Source organism: Salmo salar, chromosome 08 (assembly GCF_965601325.2).
Source record: "Salmo salar chromosome 08, fSalSal1, whole genome shotgun sequence".
In the NCBI taxonomy this organism is placed as follows: domain Eukaryota; kingdom Metazoa; phylum Chordata; class Actinopteri; order Salmoniformes; family Salmonidae; genus Salmo; species Salmo salar.
The window spans coordinates 20,194,089-20,218,357 of NC_138298.1; the positions used below are offsets into that span (position 1 = coordinate 20,194,089).

General features: G+C 49.8%; 1 protein-coding gene across 3 annotated transcripts in view; it reads left to right on the forward strand.

Annotated features, from left to right (window-relative positions):
- The window catches only part of LOC106610174 (F-box/WD repeat-containing protein 7), a 197,419-nt gene that overhangs the window by 66,823 nt on the left and 106,327 nt on the right, over positions 1-24,269 (forward strand). For all 3 annotated transcript variants that reach the window (XM_082978424.1, XM_082978423.1, XM_082978425.1), the window contains one exon: positions 11,774-12,502. In XM_082978424.1, coding sequence (XP_082834550.1) covers positions 11,843-12,502 — 660 coding nt within the window. In that variant the 5' untranslated portion in view covers positions 11,774-11,842. The remainder of the gene's footprint in view (positions 1-11,773; positions 12,503-24,269) is intronic.

A 24,269-nucleotide genomic window follows, 5' to 3' on the forward strand; every position in this document is an offset into this window, starting at 1 on the left:
TGGAACGTAGTGGCTCTACAGTAGCACGCTATACATGACGTAAGAGCCCTGGCTCTGCTTCACGGCGCTGGATGGGATTTGGCTGACAGATGTTCTGACTTTGAGCGACAAGAAGTTGCCCTCATCCCTCCCGCTAATTGGGCAGCGTCTGCAAATCATTTTTGTCTGATTTGAAGGAAATGCTGTAAATTACGCGGACTATATATTTTAAAAGATGAGACAATAAGGATTATAATAAATACCGCTTTGTCATTCAAGCATGTCAAACAATTGTATCCAAATGTGCACTTTACATTTCCTCACAAAATGCCACGTCATACAGCCTCAACATTTATGATCACTGTTTGATGTACAGTTACAAGACTACTTGGCGCTCTACCCTGGGTTGTTCTGAACAGAATAAGCCTATGTTGTTTTGTGAAGAACATTTGCAACGGACCACACGTCTGAATGCAAACGACTCCGTTCTACGCGCACCAAAATGACGATCTGCTTCTCTGAATTGCTTTGTGAAAGCCTAACGCTGTAAAATCGGGTTTTGTAATTTAGCTAGTCATGTTGGCAATAGAACAAGCTTTCAGATGTCCACCTGACCCAGATTGAGATTTATAAGGGACCGTTTTTGTATAGCGTAAACAACAGTAATGTGTGATGGCGGGGATGCAGGGCTGTGTTCCAAACGAAACAACTGCAAGTGTGCTTGCTCCAGTTCCTCAACGGCACAGCTAGGAGAGCTCCAAAAGCCCCTTATAGTTGAATACTCTTTTTCTGAGTCAACTGTGCACACTTTGGAGAGGTGTGTGTGTGTGTGTGTGTGTGGTGACTTGGAAACACCAGTTAGACCTCTCACTCAAACCCTTGCCATTTTTTTGTTTTGTTGCGCCTACCCCACATTTCCCAGGAATGTTCTTATGTTACTGAATGTATCCAGAGTGTTTTCCGATTTCGTTATCAACAAATCCCGCGAAAGGTAGAATAAATGTAAAAGGCACATAAAATCATAATGTTTAGATTTAGTCTTGTCAGGTGAGCTGCTGTTCTCACCTTTTTTAGTCTAATTTTCCCATGATCTTCAAACTGTTAATTTCTAATTGCTACCATGGTTATGCAGACTCTTTCCATAGTTCTTCTGTAAGAAACATTTCAGTTTAGCCCTATCCGTAAAAGCCAGTTCCCTGGAGTGTCCGGGGTTAAAGATTAGACCATCTTCCCACCAGGAGTCTGTCTAGCTAGAGCACAACCAGTGAAGAGTGGACGATGGAATGAAATGAAGGAACCCTGCCTAGATAAAGGTCATTTCCCAAGCCCTAGTGTACTGGGAAGCCCTGCTGCCCTGGGGGGCATTGAGGGGGTAAAGGGGGTGACAGCCATGCCCGGATGCCTGAGTCCCCAGAGAGCAGATGGCCAGTATGGGGCGCCATTCAGGACATATTTACAGATGCAGTATGTCACTGGCCGGAGAGAGTGGCTTAGTCATGTTCCATTGAGAACTGTGTGAGAGCGAGGCAGGCAGGAAGGGTAGGCGAGAGAGAACACTATTTGAGTTACTAATATTCTCAATAGCACAAACAGTCTTAAAGGGTCTAAGCACATCTGTTCAGTCACATGGAAATAACCTCAGTGCAAGGCATGTTGGGACAGCGACATTGTCCTCCAACTACTCCTATAAAGACAAGGTACATCTACCAATCAAGCGTCCTTCCAGGAAAAGTTAAGCACATTATGGATGCATCCCAAATAGCACCCTGTCCCGTAGAAAGTGCACTACTTTGACCAGAACACTATGAGCCCTGGTCAAAAGTAGTGCACTGTATAGGGACTAGGGTGCCATTTAGGATTTAGTCAATTTTCCCACGGTTCCCAACAGGTGCATTGACTCCCCCCTCCACCTCCCCTAACCAGCATTTTAATAGCTTCCTCCATCAGTCCCCCAGCTGTGCTGCCCTGCTGTATCCCTCCATTCACCCCTGGATCTGCCCTGCACCGGATAATCCCTCCGCTCTACTGTAATTCCTGCCCCTGTGGCCGATTTTAGCAATGTGTTCACAGCAGGCTTTGGGGCCCCACAGATCAGAGCCAAACATGAAACGACGAGAAGGCTTTAACCATCCTCAATTACACCGAGCAGGGGGAGGGAGGGGGAGGGAGGGAGGGGAAGAGCGAGAGAGCTTCTGTTTTTAAGCAATATAGCAGACACTGACACCAGCCAGTGTCTCAAACTCTAACCTCCGCCAGCCTTCTGTCTGGGCTCTCTCTCTCTCTCTCTCTCTCTCTTGATTGGGTGGTCTAATTAGCAATAACATTTCCCCTCCTGTTGGAGACGACATTAATCAGAGGGGTTACGCTAACGAGCAAAGCACTGGGTCGGTACGGCGGTCGGAAAACATTCTCTTACGTTAATTGGAGGCTGATTTAAGCATTGCTGGAGGAACCCCGCTGATTGTCCAAGGTTGAAGTCATCAAACGAGAAGCTGCCTCTATCTTAAAACAAGCCCAAAATGAAAAGCACATTTTAAGAAGGAAATATTGGTTAGGAAATAAACTAGCTAGAGCAGGTGCTTGTGACTGATAGAAATTCCAGGTAGTCCACGCCACTACTCTGTTATTCCCTTGGGGCTCCGTACTTCCAGGTTATTGCTGTAGTAGTAAATGTGCAGCTGGATAATTATTGTGTTTTCTTAACTGCTGCTGAAAGGTACTTGCGTTGTATTGGCTAGACTAGAGGCACCTGCTCAGTAAAGAATAGGTCTAACCATAACAGTAAAGCAACAGTTGGGCATGTTTGAATGGGCCCCGCTCCCACAGAAGGGCCAGCTCTGTGCCACATTATATGCTGTGGAGAGAGTCTGGCCCTCTTGTCCTGAGTGCTGCCATTTTATTCTTGTCACCTTTTACCTTGTTACACACAACCTAATGGCATCCTGTCATTACACACCACAGCTCCGTGTGTGTGTGTGTGTGTGTGTGTGTGTGTGTGTGTGTGTGTGTGTGTGTGTGTGTGTGTGTGTGTGTGTGTGTGTGTGTGTGTGTGTGTGTGTGTGTGTGTGTGTGTGTGTGTGTGTGTGTGTGTGTGTGTGTGTGTGTGTGTGTGTGTGTGTGTGTGTGTGTGTGTGTGTGTGTGTGTGTGTGTGTGTGTGTGTGTGTGTGTGTGTGTGTGTGTGTGCGCGCGCGCGTGCGTGCGTGAATTTGTATTGACCTCCCACTGTTTTCGCTGTCTGATTAACACTGACAAATGTTTTATTTCGTCTTGTCTTAACACTGCCCTTTATAACCGATAGAAATACTAGAATGGTAAAAAGCACAATGTAATTCCAGTTCTATGCATGTAACACCTCTGCTGCTCACCCGTCACCTTTGACCTTTATATGATCTCATTAGCTCCATACAGGTTGTCTTAATGAAGCATAGGCTACTATTTGTCTATGGACCATTATACTGGTCCGGTATCATAGTAAGCATCTTAGTCATGGTGATCGTAGTGGATGAATGATATCTGGTGTTGAAGTTATGATGAATGCTCTATGGCAGTGTTTCCCAAACTCTGTCCTCGGGACCCTAAGGGATGCACGTTTTGGTTTCTGCCCTAACACGACACAGCTGATTCAAATAAGCAACTAATCATCAAGCTTTAATTTGAATCAGCTGTGTAGTGTTAGGGCAGAAACCAAAACGTGCCCCCCCTTAGGGTCCCCAGGAAGGAGTTTGGGAATCTCTGACCTACGGCGTTGAAGTCTTCTCTGGTTGATTTGAATGGGATTTCAGCAGGACTCTGTCAAAGTACTCCCTCTGCTGGTTCTTCAATCAAGTACTGGAAGAGGATCCCTCTTCTCAGAATGAACATCACGAATGTTTCTGACGCTAGATTAGGATTAAAAACTGTGCTCTCACATGTTCTTGACAAGCCTTTGTAGAACCTGTCATGTTTAGCCTACAGATTCCTGTTCTCTTGGCTCTTCTTTCGGTGGCTGATTCATTGCTTTGGCGTAGTGTCAGTGTCCTGCCAGTTTATCAAGAGACTCGTCCTCTGATTGGAATTCACAGGCAGGCCGGCGTCTATTCCTGTTATAACGGAGTGCACTCACTTCCTGTTGGTGTCAGTGGAGGTGGTCCAGTCTCTCAAACTGTCACCTCCCCTGGGGAACTGGAGACGGAATGTGGCCGACTTCAAAAGGAGGGGATGGCATGTAGGTTAAGCTAGGCTATTTTCCACCAGGTGATAGACAGGTTTGATGGGGGTGGGTGTCAGTCAGACAACCTTCCTATTGTCATCTCCTATAAGAGTGAGGGACACCGACCTTGAACTCAGTCATGTATTTCTCTAAATGCATGGCTCTGAGGGAACTCATTCAGGTTCAACTTTGTCTGCGTACCTGGACAAGGTGAATGTGTCCTGTTCTAGTCTGTCACATAGACCATCGCCGTGATCACCCAAGAGGCTAACGAAACAACATGACCGGGATGGAGCTTTCCCACTGTTCCCCAGGCCTGCACTCCTCCCTGCTCCCTCACTCCTTCTCCTCTAGCCTGCACTCCTCCTCTCCCTCACTCCTTCTCCTCTAGCCTGCACTCCTCCCTGCTCCCTCACTCCTTCTCCTCTAGCCTGCACTCCTCCCTGCTCCCTCACTCCTTCTCCTCTAGCCTGCACTCCTCCCTGCTCCCTCACTCCTTCTCCTCTAGCCTGCACTCCTCCCTGCTCCCTCACTCCTTCTCCTCTAGCCTGCACTCCTCCTCTCCCTCACTCCTTCTCCTCTAGCCTGCACTCCTCCCTGCTCCCTCACTCCTTCTCCTCTAGCCTGCACTCCTCCCTGCTCCCTCACTCCTTCTCCTCTAGCCTGCACTCCTCCCTGCTCCCTCACTCCTTCTCCTCTAGCCTGCACTCCTCCCTGCTCCCTCACTCCTTCTCCTCTAGCCTGCACTCCTCCCTGCTCCCTCACTCCTTCTCCTCTAGCCTGCACTCCTCCCTGCTCCCTCACTCCTTCTCCTCTAGCCTGCACTCCTCCCTGCTCCCTCACTCCTTCTCCTCTAGCCTGCACTCCTCCCTGCTCCCTCACTCCTTCTCCTCTAGCCTGCACTCCTCCCTGCTCCCTCACTCCTTCTCCTCTAGCCTGCACTCCTCCCTGCTCCCTCACTCCTTCTCCTCTAGCCTGCACTCCTCCCTGCTCCCTCACTCCTTCTCCTCTAGCCTGCACTCCTCCTCTCCCTCACTCCTTCTCCTCTAGCCTGCACTCCTCCCTGCTCCCTCACTCCTTCTCCTCTAGCCTGCACTCCTCCCTGCTCCCTCACTCCTTCTCCTCTAGCCTGCACTCCTCCTCTCCCTCACTCCTTCTCCTCTAGCCTGCACTCCTCCCTGCTCCCTCACTCCTTCTCCTTTAGCCTGCACTCCTCCCTGCTCCCTCACTCCTTCTCCTCTAGCCTGCACTCCTCCCTGCTCCCTCACTCCTTCTCCTCTAGCCTGCACTCCTCCCTGCTCCCTCACTCCTTCTCCTCTAGCCTGCACTCCTCCTCTCCCTCACTCCTTCTCCTCTAGCCTGCACTCCTCCCTGCTCCCTCACTCCTTCTCCTCTAGCCTGCACTCCTCCCTGCTCCCTCACTCCTTCTCCTCTAGCCTGCACTCCTCCCTGCTCCCTCACTCCTTCTCCTCTAGCCTGCACTCCTCCCTGCTCCCTCACTCCTTCTCCTCTAGCCTGCACTCCTCCCTGCTCCCTCACTCCTTCTCCTCTAGCCTGCACTCCTCCCTGCTCCCTCACTCCTTCTCCTCTAGCCTGCACTCCTCCCTGCTCCCTCACTCCTTCTCCTCTAGCCTGCACTCCTCCCTGCTCCCTCACTCCTTCTCCTCTAGCCTGCACTCCTCCCTTCTCCCTCACTCCTTCTCCTCTAGCCTGCACTCCTCCCTGCTCCCTCACTCCTTCTCCTCTAGCCTGCACTCCTCCTCTCCCTCACTCCTTCTCCTCTAGCCTGCACTCCTCCCTGCTCCCTCACTCCTTCTCCTCTAGCCTGCACTCCTCCCTGCTCCCTCACTCCTTCTCCTCTAGCCTGCACTCCTCCCTGCTCCCTCACTCCTTCTCCTCTAGCCTGCACTCCTCCCTGCTCCCTCACTCCTTCTCCTCTAGCCTGCACTCCTCCTCTCCCTCACTCCTTCTCCTCTAGCCTGCACTCCTCCCTGCTCCCTCACTCCTTCTCCTCTAGCCTGCACTCCTCCCTGCTCCCTCACTCCTTCTCCTCTAGCCTGCACTCCTCCTCTCCCTCACTCCTTCTCCTCTAGCCTGCACTCCTCCCTGCTCCCTCACTCCTTCTCCTCTAGCCTGCACTCCTCCCTGCTCCCTCACTCCTTCTCCTCTAGCCTGCACTCCTCCCTGCTCCCTCACTCCTTCTCCTCTAGCCTGCACTCCTCCCTGCTCCCTCACTCCTTCTCCTCTAGCCTGCACTCCTCCTCTCCCTCACTCCTTCTCCTCTAGCCTGCACTCCTCCCTGCTCCCTCACTCCTTCTCCTCTAGCCTGCACTCCTCCCTGCTCCCTCACTCCTTCTCCTCTAGCCTGCACTCCTCCTCTCCCTCACTCCTTCTCCTCTAGCCTGCACTCCTCCCTGCTCCCTCACTCCTTCTCCTCTAGCCTGCACTCCTCCCTGCTCCCTCACTCCTTCTCCTCTAGCCTGCACTCCTCCCTGCTCCCTCACTCCTTCTCCTCTAGCCTGCACTCCTCCCTGCTCCCTCACTCCTTCTCCTCTAGCCTGCACTCCTCCTGCTCCCTCACTCCTTCTCCTCTAGCCTGCACTCCTCCCTGCTCCCTCACTCCTTCTCCTCTAGCCTGCACTCCTCCCTGCTCCCTCACTCCTTCTCCTCTAGCCTGCACTCCTCCCTGCTCCCTCACTCCTTCTCCTCTAGCCTGCACTCCTCCCTGCTCCCTCACTCCTTCTCCTCTAGCCTGCACTCCTCCCTGCTCCCTCACTCCTTCTCCTCTAGCCTGCACTCCTCCTCTCCCTCACTCCTTCTCCTCTAGCCTGCACTCCTCCCTGCTCCCTCACTCCTTCTCCTCTAGCCTGCACTCCTCCCTGCTCCCTCACTCCTTCTCCTCTAGCCTGCACTCCTCCCTGCTCCCTCACTCCTTCTCCTCTAGCCTGCACTCCTCCTCTCCCTCACTCCTTCTCCTCTAGCCTGCACTCCTCCTCTCCCTCACTCCTTCTCCTCTAGCCTGCACTCCTCCCTGCTCCCTCACTCCTTCTCCTCTAGCCTGCACTCCTCCTCTCCCTCACTCCTTCTCCTCTAGCCTGCACTCCTCCTCTCCCTCACTCCTTCTCCTCTAGCCTGCACTCCTCCCTGCTCCCTCACTCCTTCTCCTCTAGCCTGCACTCCTCCCTGCTCCCTCACTCCTTCTCCTCTAGCCTGCACTCCTCCCTGCTCCCTCACTCCTTCTCCTCTAGCCTGCACTCCTCCCTGCTCCCTCACTCCTTCTCCTCTAGCCTGCACTCCTCCCTGCTCCCTCACTCCTTCTCCTCTAGCCTGCACTCCTCCCTGCTCCCTCACTCCTTCTCCTCTAGCCTGCACTCCTCCCTGCTCCCTCACTCCTTCTCCTCTAGCCTGCACTCCTCCCTGCTCCCTCACTCCTTCTCCTCTAGCCTGCACTCCTCCTCTCCCTCACTCCTTCTCCTCTAGCCTGCACTCCTCCCTGCTCCCTCACTCCTTCTCCTCTAGCCTGCACTCCTCCCTGCTCCCTCACTCCTTCTCCTCTAGCCTGCACTCCTCCTCTCCCTCACTCCTTCTCCTCTAGCCTGCACTCCTCCCTGCTCCCTCACTCCTTCTCCTCTAGCCTGCACTCCTCCCTGCTCCCTCACTCCTTCTCCTCTAGCCTGCACTCCTCCTCTCCCTCACTCCTTCTCCTCTAGCCTGCACTCCTCCCTGCTCCCTCACTCCTTCTCCTCTAGCCTGCACTCCTCCCTGCTCCCTCACTCCTTCTCCTCTAGCCTGCACTCCTCCCTGCTCCCTCACTCCTTCTCCTCTAGCCTGCACTCCTCCCTGCTCCCTCACTCCTTCTCCTCTAGCCTGCACTCCTCCCTGCTCCCTCACTCCTTCTCCTCTAGCCTGCACTCCTCCTCTCCCTCACTCCTTCTCCTCTAGCCTGCACTCCTCCCTGCTCCCTCACTCCTTCTCCTCTAGCCTGCACTCCTCCCTGCTCCCTCACTCCTTCTCCTCTAGCCTGCACTCCTCCCTGCTCCCTCACTCCTTCTCCTCTAGCCTGCACTCCTCCTCTCCCTCACTCCTTCTCCTCTAGCCTGCACTCCTCCCTGCTCCCTCACTCCTTCTCCTCTAGCCTGCACTCCTCCCTGCTCCCTCACTCCTTCTCCTCTAGCCTGCACTCCTCCCTGCTCCCTCACTCCTTCTCCTCTAGCCTGCACTCCTCCCTGCTCCCTCACTCCTTCTCCTCTAGCCTGCACTCCTCCCTGCTCCCTCACTCCTTCTCCTCTAGCCTGCACTCCTCCCTGCTCCCTCACTCCTTCTCCTCTAGCCTGCACTCCTCCTCTCCCTCACTCCTTCTCCTCTAGCCTGCACTCCTCCTCTCCCTCACTCCTTCTCCTCTAGCCTGCACTCCTCCCTGCTCCCTCACTCCTTCTCCTCTAGCCTGCACTCCTCCTCTCCCTCACTCCTTCTCCTCTAGCCTGCACTCCTCCTCTCCCTCACTCCTTCTCCTCTAGCCTGCACTCCTCCCTGCTCCCTCACTCCTTCTCCTCTAGCCTGCACTCCTCCTCTCCCTCACTCCTTCTCCTCTAGCCTGCACTCCTCCCTGCTCCCTCACTCCTTCTCCTCTAGCCTGCACTCCTCCCTGCTCCCTCACTCCTTCTCCTCTAGCCTGCACTCCTCCCTGCTCCCTCACTCCTTCTCCTCTAGCCTGCACTCCTCCTCTCCCTCACTCCTTCTCCTCTAGCCTGCACTCCTCCCTGCTCCCTCACTCCTTCTCCTCTAGCCTGCACTCCTCCCTGCTCCCTCACTCCTTCTCCTCTAGCCTGCACTCCTCCTCTCCCTCACTCCTTCTCCTCTAGCCTGCACTCCTCCTCTCCCTCACTCCTTCTCCTCTAGCCTGCACTCCTCCCTGCTCCCTCACTCCTTCTCCTCTAGCCTGCACTCCTCCTCTCCCTCACTCCTTCTCCTCTAGCCTGCACTCCTCCCTGCTCCCTCACTCCTTCTCCTCTAGCCTGCACTCCTCCCTGCTCCCTCACTCCTTCTCCTCTAGCCTGCACTCCTCCCTGCTCCCTCACTCCTTCTCCTCTAGCCTGCACTCCTCCCTGCTCCCTCACTCCTTCTCCTCTAGCCTGCACTCCTCCCTGCTCCCTCACTCCTTCTCCTCTAGCCTGCACTCCTCCTCTCCCTCACTCCTTCTCCTCTAGCCTGCACTCCTCCCTGCTCCCTCACTCCTTCTCCTCTAGCCTGCACTCCTCCCTGCTCCCTCACTCCTTCTCCTCTAGCCTGCACTCCTCCCTGCTCCCTCACTCCTTCTCCTCTAGCCTGCACTCCTCCCTGCTCCCTCACTCCTTCTCCTCTAGCCTGCACTCCTCCCTGCTCCCTCACTCCTTCTCCTCTAGCCTGCACTCCTCCTCTCCCTCACTCCTTCTCCTCTAGCCTGCACTCCTCCCTGCTCCCTCACTCCTTCTCCTCTAGCCTGCACTCCTCCCTGCTCCCTCACTCCTTCTCCTCTAGCCTGCACTCCTCCCTGCTCCCTCACTCCTTCTCCTCTAGCCTGCACTCCTCCTCTCCCTCACTCCTTCTCCTCTAGCCTGCACTCCTCCCTGCTCCCTCACTCCTTCTCCTCTAGCCTGCACTCCTCCCTGCTCCCTCACTCCTTCTCCTCTAGCCTGCACTCCTCCCTGCTCCCTCACTCCTTCTCCTCTAGCCTGCACTCCTCCCTGCTCCCTCACTCCTTCTCCTCTAGCCTGCACTCCTCCCTGCTCCCTCACTCCTTCTCCTCTAGCCTGCACTCCTCCCTGCTCCCTCACTCCTTCTCCTCTAGCCTGCACTCCTCCCTGCTCCCTCACTCCTTCTCCTCTAGCCTGCACTCCTCCCTGCTCCCTCACTCCTTCTCCTCTAGCCTGCACTCCTCCCTGCTCCCTCACTCCTTCTCCTCTAGCCTGCACTCCTCCCTTCTCCCTCACTCCTTCTCCTCTAGCCTGCACTCCTCTCCCTCACTCCTTCTCCTCTAGCCTGCACTCCTCCCTGCTCCCTCACTCCTTCTCCTCTAGCCTGCACTCCTCCCTGCTCCCTCACTCCTTCTCCTCTAGCCTGCACTCCTCCCTGCTCCCTCACTCCTTCTCCTCTAGCCTGCACTCCTCCCTGCTCCCTCACTCCTTCTCCTCTAGCCTGCACTCCTCCCTGCTCCCTCACTCCTTCTCCTCTAGCCTGCACTCCTCCCTGCTCCCTCACTCCTTCTCCTCTAGCCTGCACTCCTCCTCTCCCTCACTCCTTCTCCTCTAGCCTGCACTCCTCCCTGCTCCCTCACTCCTTCTCCTCTAGCCTGCACTCCTCCCTGCTCCCTCACTCCTTCTCCTCTAGCCTGCACTCCTCCCTGCTCCCTCACTCCTTCTCCTCTAGCCTGCACTCCTCCCTGCTCCCTCACTCCTTCTCCTCTAGCCTGCACTCCTCCCTGCTCCCTCACTCCTTCTCCTCTAGCCTGCACTCCTCCCTGCTCCCTCACTCCTTCTCCTCTAGCCTGCACTCCTCCCTGCTCCCTCACTCGGTCCCTCACTTGTCTTTCCAAACTCTAGCTGTCACGGCTAATGGACTAACGTCATATTCATTCTCATCTTCAGGCCGTACATAATGAGCTTTCTGACCCTTTGGCTTCAGAGTGAAGGCGGTGCCATGTTGGGTAACTTGACTCCATCAGTTTCTGGTACAGAGTCTCTGTCATCTAACTAGCTAACATGGCCTTTTATTGTGATGTCGGCTTACGCCCTTACCTGGTCCCAGATCTGTTTGTGCTGTCAATAGGAGTTGGCAAGATGGCACAAACAGGCTACATCATATAATGCTTGCGTGATTAACTTCTATAATTTTGTGAATAACGGCAGGCTTCAAACAGCATGAACAAGCTGTCTGACACAAGCCTACAGTATGTTTACCAAGACGAGTTCAATTCCTCAGCACGGTTTATTTTGATTTATTTTGATTAGGCTAAAGTTTCTGGGAACCACCAGATTCACTGTCAGTAGACCAGTAGCCTCGGATGATAAACAGCTCTAAACATAACAGAGCTGGACTTTTGATTCTCATTCTGAACAATGTTCCACAGCCGCCATCCAATTCCAAATTACCCCAATGGTTAAGAACAGTAGTTGGACTGGAGTCTTCCATATGGAGCCAGGAATGTCGTTGCTTTCATATCATGACAGATGGGCTGTGTCAGAGGCTAGAATACCAGTAGCTCTGTGTGTGTGTGTGTGTGTGTGTGTGTGTGTGTGTGTGTGTGTGTGTGTGTGTGTGTGTCACGCTGAGGCTTGGTACTTAGTTATTGTAGAAGTTTCAAGGCCCGTGCTGTGTGATCCAAAGCTTTCCTCTATTGTCTCTCCACCAAAATGCAACCATTTCGTGCATCTCCCAGCACAAATGCTTTGTTTTATTTCTACCGTTATGAATAAAAGATGAAGGGGTTATTTCCACTTTCTTTTGGTGAGCGTCAGCATTGCAATTGTCTGTGTGTATGAGATGGATAACTCCAATATCTCCTCTTTTCTCCCCCCTCTCTGTTTTTTTCCTCTGTCTCTCGCTCCTTTTGTATCTCTCTCCTACAGAATGCCAAGCCATTCTCCTCCTCAGACAGCCTAGTGAAGGTCCAGGAGGTAGCAAGCTGGCTTTTGGAAATGAACCAGGATCTGCTGTCGGGGGGCAGCAGGCGGGGCCTGGGGGGCCGGCGAGGGGGCCCGGGGGCCCAGCGAGGTAACGCCTCCTCCTCGGCCCGGACGCCCCAGGGCCAGCAGCCTGGAGAGGAGGCCGACGAGGAGGAGCACATGAACCGGGTGGTGGAGGACCAAGAACACCAGCAGTCCAGAGTCCAGCCTGCGGCCTCGGCAGGGGGGGAAGGAGTGGAAGAGCCGTGGACCTCCAGGGAGAATGGGCCCCGGGGAGACGGAGAGGAGGAGGATGGAGGAGTACCCAACGAGGTGAACGGAGGAGGGACCAAGGGCGGCCGGTGGATGTGGGAGGCGGAGCGACGGCAACAGGGGGGGGATGACGAGGAGGAGGAGGAAGAGGAGAACAACAACAGTGGCAGCCAGCAGGGAGAAGAGGAGGAGGAAAGGACAGAGGGAGGAGAGAGAACGGGGAGGGAGGAGGAGGACGAGGAGGAGATGGACCAGGACAGTGATGACTTTGAGCATTCGGAGGAGAGCGGGAGGGAGGAGGAGGAGGAGGAGGAGGACGGCCTCCACTCACCCTCCGTCAGGAGTGATGCGTCTGTCCCCAACAACAACCTGGACCAGTCCTCGGGATACCAACACCAAAGCTCACCCATCAAGAAGAAGGTAAGACCTGACCAGTGTTAGTGTTTCACAGTATACCAGAACTTACTAGATACTAGAACCTTGAAAAACGCTTCTCTACTAGAATTGTTACTTTCGTTCTTCTGTCAAATGTCTCACGCCATCTTCTGATTTGAGAGAGGATCAAGTCTGTATCAGCGCAGCCAACGTCGCCTTATCGTGCCTATTCCACTTCCTCATTGCTAGCTCTAGCCTGGCCTGAGGAACCAGTGCACTCCCTGGGAGTCTGGGCTGCATCACCACTTATGCTGAACAGAAGTTAACACCCGTGTCCATTACAGGCTAGAACAAGAAGATACTGCTTCCAGCTTTGTTAGCTAAGTTTCCTTACTAGCTTACAGCTGAAGTGTACATCAGTTCACTACCCATGTACCTTGTTGGCGATAATATGCAAACCATAACACACACTATTGCTGATTGTCTCCAAAAAATGTATTAATTCATGTAATCGCCCTCGCCTCACGTCTCTTCCAGTCAAGATTGTCTTTGCTGGAGCCACAAACTGAGTGTGAATGACATCATGAGTCTTAGACTTCTATGCAAATGTTGTTGATCAGTTCAATAAAATAAGTCCCTCATGGAAGGGTAACATTGTTTGTCATCTGTAGCCCTGTGAAATCAGCCAAAACAATAACTCAATGCTTGTACACACTCCTATTGAATATGCATTCACCTGTATTGTGAATAGGCCAAGGCTACATCTTGATTTCCCCAATTTATCAGAGATTTACCATTCAAATGAATGATTACCTTTTCTATTGTTATGCAGTTAGATTGGTAAAAACAAAGTCAAATTGATTCATTAATGCATACAATTATTTGTTTTAGATCAATGTCAATTGTAATGATATTGCCTAGTTAAATAAAAATATGTATATTGAACTCCTAAAGATCTGTCTGGATCAAGTCGCGTTCTGTGACTGGCTAATAGGCCTTCTTTTCCCCCTTGCTATCATGATGGTATCTAATATTATGATACTAATTCTGGTATTGTGACATCACTAACCTGTGGTCAGTGTTTATGTTGTGTGTGTGTCCTACTGTGATGGTCTGAATGTACATAGAAACAGGTACAGTATTGTGTGAATAGGATCAAAGTAAGTTATGCTCCTTGCTTTTCCACATCCCTGAGAAGGTGACGGTAAGCAGTCAAGCTCTGTTTCAAAGCAGACACTTTCAGAAATGTGCAAAACCTCGAACAGTGCATAATAATCTAGCGACCCTTGCCTCCAGGCATGACATGAGCAATTGTTGATACTGAACGTGAACCACAACTGTCGTAGTCCTTAACAGAGCAGTACAGTATTGCTGTATTTCTAATCCAATGGCTCCCTCTTGTGTTCAAAAGAAGAAACAACATTTTTAAATTCATGGAGTTAACTTCTCAACTGTTGAAAATGCCAATAAAAAGGCCTGTGATTTGGTCTTGAAATGCTATTCACATACCCTCTACACTCCACTAGCTGTACCCCTCAGCCATTTGTCAGGCTGTCTCTGGTCAGATTGCAATGCTACAGCAATGTGTTAATCCCATATCAAACAATTATAGCATATTGGCCTATAGAAACTTCTAAGAGAACATTTCCAGTAGTCTGTAATAGGTACTATGAGAAGGTCTACAACCCTCAAACTCAACTCTGGACCTCGGAGCCAGTTCCACTGCGTTTTTTTTTCATTTGTTCCCCTCGAATCAGACTGATTTGTAGACCTGGGGGACATCAGGTGGGTGCAATGAATTATCAGGTAGAACAGAGAACCAGCAGGCTCTGAACCTCGTACGGTAGGAGTTGAATACCTCTGATCTTCAAGATAGAAATGGAATTACTAGACATTCTATTTCTATACTCTACAATGCATAGGTCATACAGGGAGAATTATGTGCTGATTGACATATAGCGGTAGCTGGCAACCTTTCTTGGGTTGCATGCCTGACCCGTGTCTGTGACATTCCTTCTTGGTAGAAGCAGCAAAGGTGCTGACTTCAAGAAGCCTTACCTTCTATTTCGAGGATCCATAAGTGAAGATTGAGTGTCCTGAAGGATTGTTCCCAGCGACGCTTCTCAAAGTCGCTGTTGAGCACCACTATGTTTACTTCAGCTGAGCTTTACTTAAACTCTAATTGGCTATCAGGTTATGGGTCGTCAATCAACTGTTGTTGACACAATCAGAAATATTGTTTGAAAGACTGATACAGTAGAAACAGTAGGGTTGACTATTTCTTAAAGGGATATGTCGGGATTTTGGCAATGAGACTCTTTATCTACTCTGTCCAGTATGAGGGAAGTTGGAGGTAGTTTTGTGAGCCAATGCTAAATAGCGTCAGCGTAATGACGAAGCCTATGGTAGCTACCAGCGTTCTCTGGAGAAGTAGATCAGGATATTGGCAATGAGACCCTACGTATCCATTTAAGTAGGCCTATAGTACTTCAAGTAAAGCTCAGTCAGTTGAGATAGACTAGAGCATTCACCAAGGACACAGCTCAGTGCTTGGCCGCCCACCTACTCTAGTGTGTCCTCGTCTAACCACATCTTGCTGTCTGTCTTGGCAACAGGATCGACACGGTGCTGTGTTGGACTGACAGGTCATCCATTCCCCGCTGCTCTTCTCATATCACTCAGCCAACCCGTGAAGGGAAATCTATTCCGCCGCCCTCGGAAATCACTCTTTAATTAGTCAGGAGAAATAATGAACGACAGTAAAGTGACAAACTCGGCCTGCCTGGTAGCCTTGCTCCCGGGGTAGCCCTCCGCTACAAGGACAGAGCCTCTCCTGAAAGACGAGGAGACCAGGCCGCAGACCATTTTATTGGACTAGATTTATCACTCCAGAGAAGGACGAATGTGTGCCATCTACCCCCCACCCCTGTTTTGTCCTCGGGCAAGTGCCAAGTTTATCCCAGGACTTGTATGACATTGGGGCTACCGATTTACAGGACAGGCCTTCAGTTAGGGCTGGAGCTTGGTTTGGAGCTCGCTGTGCCTCCGTTCTGTAGGCCAACGTCTGGAACACTGCAGATGAAAGTTAATATCATGAATAGAGCTGACGTGATTCCTTATTCTACATGTTAAGACATTTAACCTCATAAATGCTATAACTTCAATTTCTCAAACATATGACTATTTTACACCATTTTAAAGACAAGACTCTCGTTAATCTAACCACACTGCCCGATTTCAAAAAGGCTTTACAGCGAAAGCAAAACATTTGATTATTTCAGGAGAGTACCCTGCCAAAAATAATCACACAGCCATTTTCAAAGCAAGCCTATATGTCACAAAAACCAAAACCACAGCTAAATGCAGCACTAACCTTTGATCTTCATCAGATGACACTCCTAGGACATTATGTTATACAATACATGCATGTTTTGTTCAATCAAGTTCATATTTATATCAAAAACCAGCTTTTTAAATTAGCATGTGATGTTCAGAACTAGCATACCCACCGCAAACTTCCTGGGAATTTACTTAATTACTCACGATTAACGTTCACAAAATACATAACAATTATTTTAAGAATTATAGATACAGAACTCCTTTATGCAATCGCGGTGTCAGATTTTAAAATGGCTTTTCGGCGAAAGCACATTTTGCAATATTCTGAGTAGATAGCCCGGCCATCACGGCTAGCTAATTTGACACCCACCAAGTTTGGCCCTCACCAAACTCAGATTTACTATAAGAAAAATTGGATTACCTTTGCTGTTCTTCGTCAGAATGCGCTCCCAGGACTTCTACTTCAACAACAAATGTTGTTTTGGTTCGAAATAATCCATAGTTATATTGAAATAGCGCCGTTTTGTTCGTGCGTTCAGGTAACTATCCGAAGGGTGACGCGCGAGCGCATTTCGTGACAAAAAAAATGCAAAATATTCCATTACCGTACTTCGAAGCATGTCAAACGCTGTTTAAAATCAATTTGTATGTGATTTTTCTCGTAAAATAGCGATAATATTCCAACCGGGCGACGTTGTATTCGTTCAAAGAGAGAAAGAAAAACATGGCCAGCATCTCCAGTGTCACTGTTCTCAGCCTGACCAGTAACAAACAGAGCTGCTGTACTTAGCCCAGAGACTGCAGACATCTCATTACACTTTCTGGCGCCTTCTGAGAGCCAATGGAAGCCTTAGAAAATGTCACGTTACAGCAGAGATGCTGTATTTTTGATAGAGATGCCAATGAAGGAGAACAAATTGTCAGACAGGGCACTTCCTGTATGGAATCTTCTCAGGTTTTGGCCTGCCATATGAGTTCTGTTATACTCACAGACACCATTCAAACAGTTTTAGAAACTTTAGAGTGTTTTCTATCCAACTCTAACAATTATATGCATATTCTCGTTTCTGGGCAAGAGTAGTAACCAGTTTAAATTGGGTACGTTTTTTGTCCAGCCGTGCAAATACTGCCCCCTAGCCCCAACAGGTTAAGAGAGGCATGTTTGTTCTACATAACATGGGAGGTAACTTGGGCTCGGCCGCGTGGTGCGTCCCTTCAGGCGGTTCTGGAATGTGTCTCTTTGTGCCGAGCCATGTGGCTCTGTTCACCTTTCACACGTGTTGTGCAGCCGCCGGGCGGCATGAAATGTGCCACATGTTTTTTTGCCGTACCAACCCACCCCCTTCTCTCCTGTGAGCGTGATCGAGCTGTAGCAGTCAAACACCTTGGAGAGATGGAGAGGGAGGGAGGGAGAGCTACTGGAGCAGTGAATGCGATTCCATTCACATCCGAGCGCGCCACAAGCGGGGGAGCTGTGACAGTAACACTTGTCAACAACAGGGAAGTGGCCCGTCTGTCTCCTTGAGCTTTTCAGTAACAGTGACTGACTGCTCCTCATCCTCCAGTCCAGCCTGACCCGTTGTCTTCCTCCTGCAATGGGGAATCGCACCATGAAGGTGGTGCTGCTACTGGTGAGCATGTGTGGAGTTGTTAATGTGGCGGCCTCACGGGACCGCTAACGGCTACAGTCTCTTAATCCTCTGTTCTCTTCTCATGCAATTATCTCCGTAAGTGTCAAGCGTTTTCAATTTGGTTAGTGTGTGTCGGACTGTCTGGTGTTGCTGACTTTGCGACAAGACACAAGTTTATTTATTTAGTATTTTTTTATTTCACCTTTTATTTAACCAGGTAGGCCAGTTGAGAACAAGTTCTCATTTACAACTGCGACCTGGCCAAGATAAAGCAAAGCAGTGCGACAAAAACAACACATAGGATAAACAAAAGTACAGTCGATAACACAATAGAAAAATCTATATACAGTGTGTGCAAATGGAGTAAGGAGGTAAGGCAATAAATAGGCCATAGTAGCGAAGCAATTACAATTTAGCAAATTAACACTGAAGTGATGGATGTGCAGATGATGATGTGCAAGTAGAAATTCAACTGCTGTCGGACCTAGAGGAAAGCCAACCTCCAGCAGGTGATTCAGATTGCTCTGTAATTGACCTTGATTCAGTTTCATCTCTTACAGAGTATTTGTTATTTCTCGTTGTTATGCATTACAGTTGGAGAGCACTTTCTTAGAACGCATAAACGCCAACATATTTTTAGACAGTCCATCTTTATGAAGAGGGAGGTTGGGAGAAATATAGCTGGAGAACAGCACATCTGCTCTGAATTCCCCCATAGTGGCCAGCCCAGAAGCTCTGAATTCCCCTGTAGTGGCCAGCCCAGAAGCTCTGAATTCTCCCATAGTGGCCAGCCCAGAAACTCTGAATTCTCCCATAGTGGCCAGCCCAGAAGCTCTGAATTCTCCCATAGTGGCCAGCCCAGAAGCTCTGAATTCTCCCATAGTGGCCAGCCCAGAAGCTCTGAATTCTCCCATAGTGGCCAGCCCAGAAGCTCTGAATTCTCCCATAGTGGCCAGCCCAGAAGCTCTGAATTCTCCCATAGTGGCCAGCCCAGAAGCTCTGAATTCCCCCGTAGTGGCCAGCCCAGAAGCTCTGAATTCCCCCGTAGTGGCCAGCCCAGAAGCTCTGAATTCCCCCGTAGTGGCCAGCCCAGAAGCTCTGAATTCCCCTGTAGTGGCCAGCCCAGAAGCTCTGGTTAGGGCTAAGCTCAACCCACCACATGCTCTCTCCCTCCATCCTCCTTAGTTATTGTTTTGAAAGAAAAGAGATCTCTTCACGGGTGAGTGACGCAAGGAGACTGAACGCAAAGACCCAGAATTCCCACGGACCCACGACCGGCCATGACCTATTGACCTCTGGGGTCAAAAGTCATGTCCCTCTCTGGTTCTCACCACGTTAGCGCCAAATGGCCAGCAACACCAGCAATCAGTTAAATAAAGGTTAGATAAAAAGTTACTGTACAAGAGCCTAGGCTGTGGTAATGGACATAGTAGATGTCGGACGATGTCCTGGTAATCTAGGTTAGCTCTGCCCCTGCAGGCATAGTCCTATATCTAATCATAGACATCAGTTTATAGCAGTGTTCTCAACTGGTTTTGCCTCGGAACCCAAATTGCACTAGGTTGTCTCAGTCGCGACCCAATAGTAGCATCGCGAAAAATAATCACCAAAATACAATCTGGATAATATTTTGAATTCTATATTGGTAGTAAATGTAGCAGTTATATGACGAGGGAACAACCTTCCCACCTCTTTCATTGTCAGTAATTAAATGGTGCCCATATTCTTGATGAAGAACGTTAATTGACTCACTGGCTTGAGACCCCAAAATCAACCAGCATAGCGCTGCTAATAGTTCTATATTAAAAATATTATGATTGAAGAAAAATTGTTAAACGATGAAATAATTAAATGTAAGTTCATTATAATTTCTACACACCTAATACCTGGTTTAAGGCGTTTTCAGTTCAGACTGGAGTATTTATGTTTTGCTCAGACACACTCAACCTCCCACCAGTTGAGAATCACTGGTTTTTAGTACCAAGAAAGAGTTCATCATGGATTAAACTTAGATTCTTAGTTCCAATATATATTCAGGCGTTACGATATGAGTCTAAAGCTAGTTGATATTACCAGTGTTTTTATAGCGGTGTGTAAAGTGTTAAGACGAGTGTCTTTCTCTGGCTCACTGTTTGTTGAGGTGTCCTTGGCATGCAGCTCCTGAAGTATGGCTTAGCGGGATAACAAGAATGCTCTTTCATTATCGAGAATATGCAATCAGAATTGAAATCTCCAGAAGCCAAACAGCTAGAGAAATTTAATATTTAATATAGAAAATAAGCTTTTGGAGTTCTCTGACCGAGCGCTCTTGTTCAGAATTCATGACAACCAGCTGGGTATTTTAGACTGGCAATATCTCTTAGTGCCTCTGGTGATCAAGTCCCCCTTCCCCCCCAGCAGAGTCTATTCAGTCCTTTTGGACTGTGTCTGAGATACAGTTTCACAGCTGGAGACTCGGTCTGTTTGTAATAAGGAGGAACTGAACAGGGTCAAATATCCTATATTCAAGGGATGGGAGAAGTGCTTTTAAACAAGCCTATGTGCGTGTTAGCGGTGTGTGGACTAAATAGGCTGTGCTATGTCATATGCTATACTACTATAGCCAGTGTTTCCAATCGTGGTGTGGTGGTCAATGGTGTATGTGATTGAGCAGAGATGACAAACTGTGAGAGGTTCAAGTGTTGCTACCAACATCAGGCCTGAATGTAGAAACAGCCTTGATTGCAGTGCATCTTTAGGCTTTATGGGCGTTGCTATTGGAATACGAGTGTTTTGAATCACGGTGGGATGGACGTATGTGTGATATAGTAAACACCGTGAGAGGTGTGGAAGTGCTGGAACCAACACGGGGCTGGTATGTAGAGACAGCCCTGTGTTAAAGTCTGAGTAGGCTGCTGCCTGTGTGGAGGAATGTGTCAGTAAGCTGTTCTGCCTGGCATGTCTTGAGAAGGGGACAGATGGGGGGCTAGTGGCTCTCTGAACTACAGAGCCTGGGTTAGGAGAGGCTCCTGAATTAGACCCGCTCACTCTTCCTCCCCTTACTCTCCATCACTCTCAACCTGACTGCCTGCCAAGTTCCTCTGCTGCTGAACACCACACACACACACACACACACACACACACACACACACACACACACACACACACACACACACACACACAGCACACACACAACACACAACACACACCACCGCACCACACACACACAGAGTCAGAGACAGAGACAGAAAGCACTCTCCCACTCCCAGTGGAAGTCAGCTGGGGTCATGTTTCCCACAAGGTACAGTGAACTCTGGGATTTCAACCTCCGCTCCATGACTACTCACATGCTGTGCCATTCAACGATCTCTACACCCCCACTGACGCCCCACCTCTTCCACCATGACCTCTAACTAAACCTGTAACTAACCTGCTGTAGCGCTCTGATCAGCTTCTATTGTATTCTCTACAACAGATACCTTTCTATTCCAAGCAATTAAAGAGGCATGCCTTCAAACAGTATTACAACGTGATGATCCTTCAATGCCGTATTGGATGTGTAGGGTTTAGATATGGCTGCTGTCCGTTGGGCCACTGTCGTGCAGTTTGTCTAATGTGTGTGTATATATAAAGGACAAGGTTAGTTCATTGCAATAGCCTTAACATAATCTAGCATCGGTCAGCCTGTGGTAGATAGCTTATGATATCATAAAACTATCCTCCTTGGTATTTTGTTTTCTAAACCTTTATAGTCTCAACACCACAGATGGTTTATGTGGAATATGCATATGCACTTCCCTCCTCTGGGATTCCCCATTAGCCCTGACAATAAATCCCCCATAAACCATCTGGGGTGGTGGATTAGACAGAACAGGAGATTAGGCTTCCGTGGTGACTGAGCTGCCTTGTAACTGTCTGCGTGTGTGTGTGTGTGTGTGTGTGTGTGTGTGTGTGTGTGTGTGTGTGTGTGTGTGTGTGTGTGTGTGTGTGTGTGTAACCTTTAACTGCCCTAATCTAGGGGACAATTGGAGGGGGGATGCTACTGGCCTTTTGAACATGTGAACAATTGGAACCCACTGTTGGTGATCTCAATGACACACCTCTGTGTTCTGGCATAGAGAGGGAGGGGGCCAGCCTGGGTCTGGGGAGGGGGCCAGGCTGCGTCGGCCTTGCTGCCTGGCTTGTAAATGTCTTCATTTCTATGTGGATGAGGTGTGTAGGCCTATGTACAGACATCACATAGACCGCTACTGTGTGTGTGTGTCTCACCACACATGCCACTAGCATTGTTCAGTCCCATTTTGGACCTGGATCCTCTCCAGACAATGCCCCAGGTGCAGTCAAGGCCAAGGCCCTTCTGGGGGAGGGAGGCCTTTTTATATGCCTGTCTGACAGCCAGGGGTCAGCCCAGATGGCATCTGGACACTGAGTTAATGCAAGTAGGGTAGGTACGAGGTACAGCGCCCCTTTGATGAATAGAGGCGGCAGGTAACCTAGTGGTTAGAGCGCTGGGCCAGTAACCGAAAGGTTGCTGGATCGAATTCCGAGTTGACGAGGTAAAAATCTGTCATTCTGCCCCCGAACAAGGCAGTTAGCCTACCGGGGAACAGTGGGTTGTCATTGTAAATAAGAGTTTCTTAACTGACTTGCCTAGTTAAATAAAGGTTCAATTTAAAATAAAATAAAACAGGACATGTCCATGTTTCAAATCACGTTTTATTTGTCACATGCGTCGAATACAACATATAGACCTTTCCTTACCGTGGAATGCTTACTTACAAGCCCTTAACCAACAATATTTACTAAATAAACCCCCCAAAAGTTTCACAATAAAATGACAATAATGAGGGTATATACAGGGGGTACCGGTGTGGGGGTACAAATTAGTTGAGGTAAAGTGACTATGCATAAATAATAAACAGCAAGTAGCAGCAGTGTAAAAACGAAGGGATGGGGGTGTCCATGCAAATAGTCTGGGTGGCCATTTGATGAATTGTTCAGCAGATTTATGGATTGGTGTTAGAAGCTGTGAAGGATCCTTTGGACCTAGACTTGGCCCTCCTGTACCGCTTGCTGTGCAGTAGCAGAGAGAACAGTCTATGACTTGGGAAACTTGGACAATTTTTTGGGGCCTTCCTCTGACACTGCCAAGTATATAAGTCCTGGATGGCAGGAAGCTTGGCCCCAGTGATGTACTGGGCTGTAGGCACTACCCTATGTAGCGCCTTACGGTCAGATAACGAGCAGTTGTCATTCCAGGTGGTGATGCAACCGGTCAGGATGCTCTCAATGGTGCAGCTGTATAAATTTTTGAGGATCTGAGGACCCATGCCAAATCTTTTCAGTCTCCTGAGGGGGAAAAGGTTTTGTCGTGCCCTCTTCACGACTGTCTTGGTGTGTTTGGACCATGATAGGTTGTTGATGTGGACACCAATTAACTTGAAACTCTCGACCCGCTCAACTACATTTCCATCGATGTGACTCGAGGGATGTTCAGCCCTCCTTTTCCTGTAGTCCACAATCATCTCCTTTGTCTTGCTCACGTTGAAGGAGAGGTTGTTGTCCTTGCACCACACTGCCAGGTCTCTGACCTCCTCCCTATAGGCTGTGTCATAGGTATTCCTTTTGGTGGGAAAGGGCAGTATTGAGATGGCGTCATCTGTGGTTCTGTTGGGGGTGGTATGCGAATTGGAGTAGGTCTACGGTTTCCAGGATGGTGGTGATGTGAGCCATGACCAGCCTTTCAAAGCTACGGGGTGGTAGTCATTTAGGCAGGTTACTTTTGCTTTCTTGGGCACAGGGACTACGGTGGTCTGCTTGAAACATGTAGGTATTACGGACTCGATCAGGGAGAGGTTGAAAATGTCACTGAAGACACGTGCCAGTTGCTCCGCACATGCTCTGAGTACACGTCCTGTTAATCCGTCTGGCCCCGCGGCTTTGTGAATGTTGACCTGTTTAAATGATTGCTCACATTGGCTACGAAGAGCATGATCACACATTCCTCCAGAACAGCTGGTGCTCTCATGCATGCTTCAGTGTTGCTTGCCTCGTAGCGATTATAAAAGGCATTCAGCCTGTCTGGCAGGCTCGCGTCACTGGGCTGCTGGGTTTCACTTTGTAGTCCATAATAGTTTGCAAGCCCTGCCACATCCGATGAGTGTCAGAGCCGGTGTAGTACGATTTGATCTTAGTCCTGTATTGATGCTTTGCCTGTTTGATGGTTCGGGCATAGCGGGACTTCTTATAAGGGTCCGGATTAGTGTCCCGCACCTTGAAAGCGGCAGCTCTAGTCTTTAGCTCGGTGCGGATGTTGCCTGTAATCCATGGCTTCTGGTTGGGATATGTACGTACGGTCACTGTGGACGACGTCATCGGTGCACTTATTGACGAAGCCGGTGACTGATGTGGTATACTCCTCAATGCCATTGGATGAATCCCGGAACATATTCCTGTCTGTGCTAGTAAAACAGTCCTTTAGCGTAGCATCCGCGTCATCTGAACACTTCCTTATTGAGCGAGTCATTTTTTTTTCTTCCTTTTTGTTGTTTTTGCTTGTAAGCAGGAATCAGGAGGCTAGAATTATGGTCAGATTTTCCAAATGGAGAACGAGGGAGAGCTTTGTACCCATCTGTGTGTGGAGTGAAGGTTGCACGTGACATGCTGGAAGAAAGGAGGTAAAACGGATTTAAGTTGGCCTGCATTAAAGTCCCTGGCCACTAGGATCGCTTCTGGATGAGCATTTTCTTGTTTTCTCATGGCCTTATACAGCTCGTTGAGTGCGGTCTTAGTGCCAGCATCAGTTTATGGTGGAAATAGACGGCTACAAAAAAATATAGGTGAGAACTCTCTTAGTGTAGTCT